The 5,869-nt window shown below is 40.5% G+C and overlaps 1 protein-coding gene across 4 annotated transcripts in view; it reads right to left on the reverse strand.

The window, feature by feature from the left end:
* The window catches only part of stxbp5a (syntaxin binding protein 5a (tomosyn)), a 138,104-nt gene that overhangs the window by 21,229 nt on the left and 111,006 nt on the right, over positions 1–5,869 (reverse strand). For all 4 annotated transcript variants that reach the window (XM_014011575.1, XM_014011574.1, XM_014011573.1 and 1 more), the window contains 4 exons: positions 4,135–4,202; positions 2,192–2,232; positions 1,711–1,931; positions 485–684 (listed from right to left, as the gene is read on the reverse strand). In XM_014011575.1, coding sequence (XP_013867029.1) covers positions 485–684; positions 1,711–1,931; positions 2,192–2,232; positions 4,135–4,202 — 530 coding nt within the window. The remainder of the gene's footprint in view (positions 1–484; positions 685–1,710; positions 1,932–2,191; positions 2,233–4,134; positions 4,203–5,869) is intronic.

A 5,869-nucleotide genomic window follows, 5' to 3' on the forward strand; every position in this document is an offset into this window, starting at 1 on the left:
ACCTTTAATTCCACGACTGACGCTACTAAAAAGGACAAATTTTCTTTTCTGGATCTCTGACAGCAGGACTTTAATCTCTGAACTCGTAAAGTTCTTCTTTTTAATTTTCACTGTCATTTTCATGAATGGACACTTCCTGGTATCTGAGGCAGGAAACATAGCCTTATATGGTGTTTTTGGGGTGGTAATTCTGCTAATCTCCTCTCTACGAGCAGCTGGATATGAACAGGTGGAATTCATCATGTTTACGCAGCTCATTTACACACTTTTCCTGAAGATAGAAGAGTTTGTTGAATCTGACGTGACATGTTCGTACAAACCCTTCATACGAACAAAAGTAAGAAAAATTTAGGATAAGAATACGAACATGTTCTTGCGTGAGGCCCAATGTCCCCAAATGGATAGCTGTGCAAACGTGTGTTTGCATGAAAGTGCCCGTTGCTGCTTTTGAAAGTTTGCAAGTGCCTCGGTTTGTGTTTCATACTTGAGGCAGGGAATGTTGCCTCCGTCGGAGTTGTTGCTGCTGGTAGACGGGTGTGAAGGCGGGCCGCTCGTCTGCGGGGAGGCACCGGGGGTGGGATGCGCCGACGTCTGCTCGCCGCCGCCGCCGCCGCCGCCTCCTCCTCCTCCACCATCTGGAGACTCCGTTTCGCTCAGCTCGTACTGCATCCTCACCTCCAGCAGCTGTAAACACACACAGAGACAAGCCGGCCCATTCGTAGATGAGGGGAAACGACATAAAACCAAAAAAAAGAAGAAGTAGAACGCGACAGCGAATGACATTGCTTTGATGAAAATGGATTTGCTTGGCGTGTTTTTTGTGTGGGCAGACTGCAAGTCAAAGAGGTCCTTCGAAATCCTCCTTCAGGCTCCCCCCTTTTACAACCTCCGCCATCGCAAACTCCTGAGCTCACACACAATGCTCATAAGCTCCTCTCGTTTGCATTCTGTCAGTCTCATTAGCCCCGCTGACATGTGGGAGTGATCAGTGCCCTTCTTCAAGCTCGTCTCTCTGCCTTCGCTTCCTGCAGATTTAGGCAGCCTTTTCTTCTTATGCAAAACAAAACAACAAACAAAAGAGTTGGCCTAAAAGCACCCAACTACCTGTGCGGTTTGTCATCCTGCACTACAGGACTCGCAGCGAAAGAACCCATGAATAAAACATTCAGAACAAACTGTTCCCGACTCAAAATCAGCCAAAGAGCATCGCGGCGCCGCCCACGTGCTGCATGATTGACAGGGGATCAGAGTGCGGGCAGGTGCTGCGACACCACAGCTGCTGGAGAAGAAAACTGCAGCCAGATTAAAACAGAAAAAAAAAAAAAACACGCATCATGCTGGTGATTAAACTTTTAGAGGCAGAAGCTACAGATGTAGGCACAGATTGTCACACTTAATGTAGGAGCTGTGAGCAAAGTCGCCGACATTAACTACGTTTGCCTTTATTCCACTAAACACAGACTCTCATTGCACTGCCATTAACACTTCTCCTGTTATAAAAGAAGATTATAACGTTGGGCTCGATTTGCTTGTTCGCTGCTGTCTGTTGGCATGGCAACCATACTGCCTTTGACTGGCCAGATTTGTGTGTATTAAGTAGGATAGGAAGCGAATGGTGACAGCAAATCAAAACAAACACAGAGGTGGTGTCTGGTGATGGACTGAAAATAAAATATAAAAAAATAAAAATAAAAACGAACCGAGACCCACCTGGACCACCTCGGTGGTTACTTCCAGCTTACTGAAGCGGTAGATGATGACGTTGGCTGACACGCCGGCCACACAGAGCACCCGGCTCTCTGGGCACCAGGCCATAATCTGAATGGCGAAAGGATCTTCGTCCGACACCTCCGCGTTGCCCTTGTCCTCCTTAGACCGGTTCCTGTCGAACACCTTGGCTGTTTTTAGCTTATAGAGCACCTGGAGCATTACTGAAGGGAGGAGAAGTGTCAGTAGCGTGAGGTCATAAGAAATGTAGAAAAATTTCAATCTAATCAACAACTGCTTAACTTCCATTACTCATGGAAGAGAATATATTCCTTAGATTATGTTTTAATTTATGGGCAAGTTTCATTCATAATTTCTCTGATTTGCCTCTCAGTTTAGCATGTATTCATAGTTCCATGTCTCAGTTGTTGGTTACCAAATTAAATGAGAGAGGGAAAAAAAAGCTTTAGTGATGATCACATACTTGCGGAGGCATCCCAGAACTTTACTGTTCCATCAGCGTGCCTGCAGAAAAATAACAGAACAAAAGAGAAAAAAGAATCAATATGTAAAGAAATATTGTAACTTTTAGGGCTGTGTGTTATGGTGCCCAATTGTCAGGTGTGTATAAAGCAGAGATTTTTAACCCATGGGCCGCGGCCCACAATTGGATGCCACCTTGAGGGCCTCAAAAGAACAACAGCTTTTAACTTTGGGCCGCGGGACAGCATTGAATTTGAATAAGGTGCAATACACTTTTTCGCCACTAGTGGCAGTAGTGTGCCACTCAGATGTTTAACAACGTTTTTAATACGTACAAGAAGAAGCTTAGAAACCTGCCGAGAGTAGAAACCTATTTCAAATGAAAAGTAGAAGGCAAAAATGAAGGCAACTTGTCAAAAAATGCCAAAGTTTGTCACTAATATGAAGAGCAGCTTCTGGTTCTACCAGGTTTGAAAAGGCTTTTTTTTTCAATTGCACTTTATCAAACTTATTTTTACAGTTTTTTATTGTTATTTGAAACATTTACATTAAACATTTTGAATGTATTTATTTTATGACCACAATTTTATTTACTGAATTGTCTATTTATGCTATTGCTTATGTTAAAAAAAATGTTATTTTTGTGTTGATAAGCCTGAGTGCTCTGTTGGCTGACAGTTGTATTTGTTCAAATAATTGTTATGGGCAGGTTACAATATAAAAAAATGATTGTTATAATCATGTCTTGTGATTATTTGACAGGAGTTTTACTTTTAAATAAACTGTTAATGTTTTTAAATTAGTTATAATGTAAATGCAATACAAATTAAACCATGATTTAGAATAATAATTACCTAATTTCCCTCTGGGATCAATAAAGTATTTTTGAATTGAATTGAACTGAATTATCATTTTGATCCATACATTGATGATGTCTGACTGGGCCTCGTGTCACTTTATGTTCAACTAATTGGGCCCCGAGGTCAAAAAGGTTACTTGATAGAACTCGACACCAACCATCGCTGATGTTCCCCGTCACCATTCAGTAGTGACCAACTGGAATCACCACAGCCCTTCATTGTTTAAATAATCTCATAAGGTGAACATACAGACCGACGGGGGGGCTAAAGTGATCTTGTCAAACTGTTACATAAACAAATTTAGCAGGTCTTCCTTATGATGCACACAAAATTTGATTGAGATCGGATCCTATATGTGTGTGATTTAGAGTGCGGTGTCTAATTAGGCCACGCCCTCCAAAAATTGTACTGCATTCCTTTAGTGGGTTGATTTGTTTCTTAGTTCAGGTGATGACTGCAGCTAATAAGAGGTAACTATCAGTATTCCAATATAATGCTTTATCAGTTTGGTGTTATTTGTTTAAATGGAAAGGATTTTAATGAATCTTAATGCAACCTATGGTCATGGTTCCACATTTGGTTTTGTGCTAAAACAGGCCGTAACAKATCACACAATCCTAGGCTCCACTAGACTCTTTGCGACAAACGTGTAAATATTAAAAAAAGGGTCAACATGCAAGTTATTTTTCATTCTTTTCAGCCACTTCTTGTTATTTTTTGTTGCCAACTCAGCTGAATGGACAGGCAGCAAAACTCCCTGACACTCTCAAACAGACAGAAACCTGGTCAGAATAGTAATATAGCATGAAAGAGTTAGAAAGGAGAGCAAAGGAGCAAGAGCTTCTTCTTGCTTTATCCATAATTCAATGTCACCTCCCCGGTGCTTTATTATAAAAACACTGCTTTGCCCTTTGTTGACAGGTCRTTTTGGTGTAATAAACATCAAAATGGCGCAAATTGCACCTGACTCGGTTACATGATAAAAATGGGGGAAAYGATTCTTGCTGGGGCGAGCTGACGGAGCAGTTGGGGTGAAAGTGATTACAGCAGAATGATCATGATAAAACTAATGAAAGTGTCTCACCCAGTGATGATGATCTCTGAGTAGCTCTGCGTGCCTTGACCCCAGTTTCCACCACTAATAGGCCATTCCTGGGTACACAGGAGATACAAGGTGAAYGAGAAAGGCTTACACAAGCACTTGTGTCAATATAGAAGCATCATTAAAAGGAYTGGCTTYGTAAATGTCATTAACACTTAATATCTTCTTTGTTGACAGTTGTGTGAACAACTTCAGTTTTGAGAAATAGGCCCCGTTCAGACCTGGCTCTAACTTGTGTTAAATGATTCAACTAGGGTTGGGCAATAAATCAATAGCATTATATATATCGCAATATACACATTAATTAATATCAATAGAAAATACATTTGATTGACTAGCAACATGTTGAGTAACATGTGCAGTAAAAGTTTCATGTTTTGCAGCTGTGCCTTATAACTGCTTAAAAAATAAAAAAGATGAGTGAAAGGAGAAAATGAGTGCAACAACTTGAGAGGACATTGTGGATAAAAGAGGAAAGGTCACTAGTTTGGCAGGATTAATCAGCCTTTATTCACCTGGTTCACATTATAAGTAGATAAAACAAAAAACAAATCAATAATTATATGATACATTTTTCAGCCATACCGCCCAGCCCTASATTCAACTACAAGAGGCCAGTGGCGGATCTAGGATTTTTCTGAGTAAGGGGCCATCAAGGGGCCACAATATTCATAGAGGGGCCAAGTATTTGTTCAACATCCTGGCACTCAAATCACTGGTTTTGKTAAGGTGTATACATTTTACCAGTCACATGTTCAAGCACTTGTAATGTAATGTAATTTAATGTAAAAGCTTGAACAGTAAATTATCCTTGGCAATTTTACATTTATTTTTACTGTAAGTAGATAAAATACTTTCAAATACACAGCATATGAGAAAATCCAGCCATCATTTGTCAGATGAAAGACTTTTTCTGCAAGATTGTTTAGATTTTCTTAAAAGAGAAGAATTCTGTAAAACTGATTCATGCTGGACTTTCTTATTTGACTCATTAGCGCCACTAGTGTTTGGACATGGAACTGCATCCACCATCACCATTCTCAGGCAAAGCACAGATGAGTGACAGGACAGGGGCACTTCAGGGGGTCAATCAGATTTCAGCTGGGACCAATGCCCCTGTGGCCCCGCCCCTAGAAACGCCCCTGCAAAAGGCCAAGTCCAGTTAAGATTATTCACACCTAGAATTGAATGTCGTTCATGTGCTGCATTTAAATACACACACATCTGCTGATGTTTCTGTAAGATTTACAACACATCCAGAACTACCATWTATCATGTTTTGATTAACAGTTCAGAGCTGATTACCTAACATTTCTGCAAAATAATAAGAGGCAAGAGCCATTCAGCAACTCCTTCTGTAGACAACAGTTTGAATCAGAGTAGCCACGATTTTTCCACTCCCCTTTTAATACCGTACTGATTAATGTTCTCTGAAAGTGCACAATAAGAGAGCATCTCTGTGACTTCAGAACTGCCAGAGGGAACATCGACATGGGATGGGCTGTTTGGTGGTACTGCCTGCTGAAAGACAGATTTCAGTGGGATCAGTTTAAAGAGTAACTTAACCCAAAATTAACATTTTTTTAGCTGAAAAACTGTCTAGAATGTGTCTAAAATGTTATATAGTACTGTTTCTGTACTAATTTTGATGTTTTTGCGCGTATTTGTTCAAATCTGTAATATATGGTCTAAAAACGGGTTTTTTGCTGCTCATATG

The sequence above is a fragment of the Austrofundulus limnaeus genome, unplaced genomic scaffold (assembly GCF_001266775.1).
Source record: "Austrofundulus limnaeus strain Quisiro unplaced genomic scaffold, Austrofundulus_limnaeus-1.0 Scaffold82, whole genome shotgun sequence".
Lineage (NCBI taxonomy): Eukaryota > Metazoa > Chordata > Actinopteri > Cyprinodontiformes > Rivulidae > Austrofundulus > Austrofundulus limnaeus.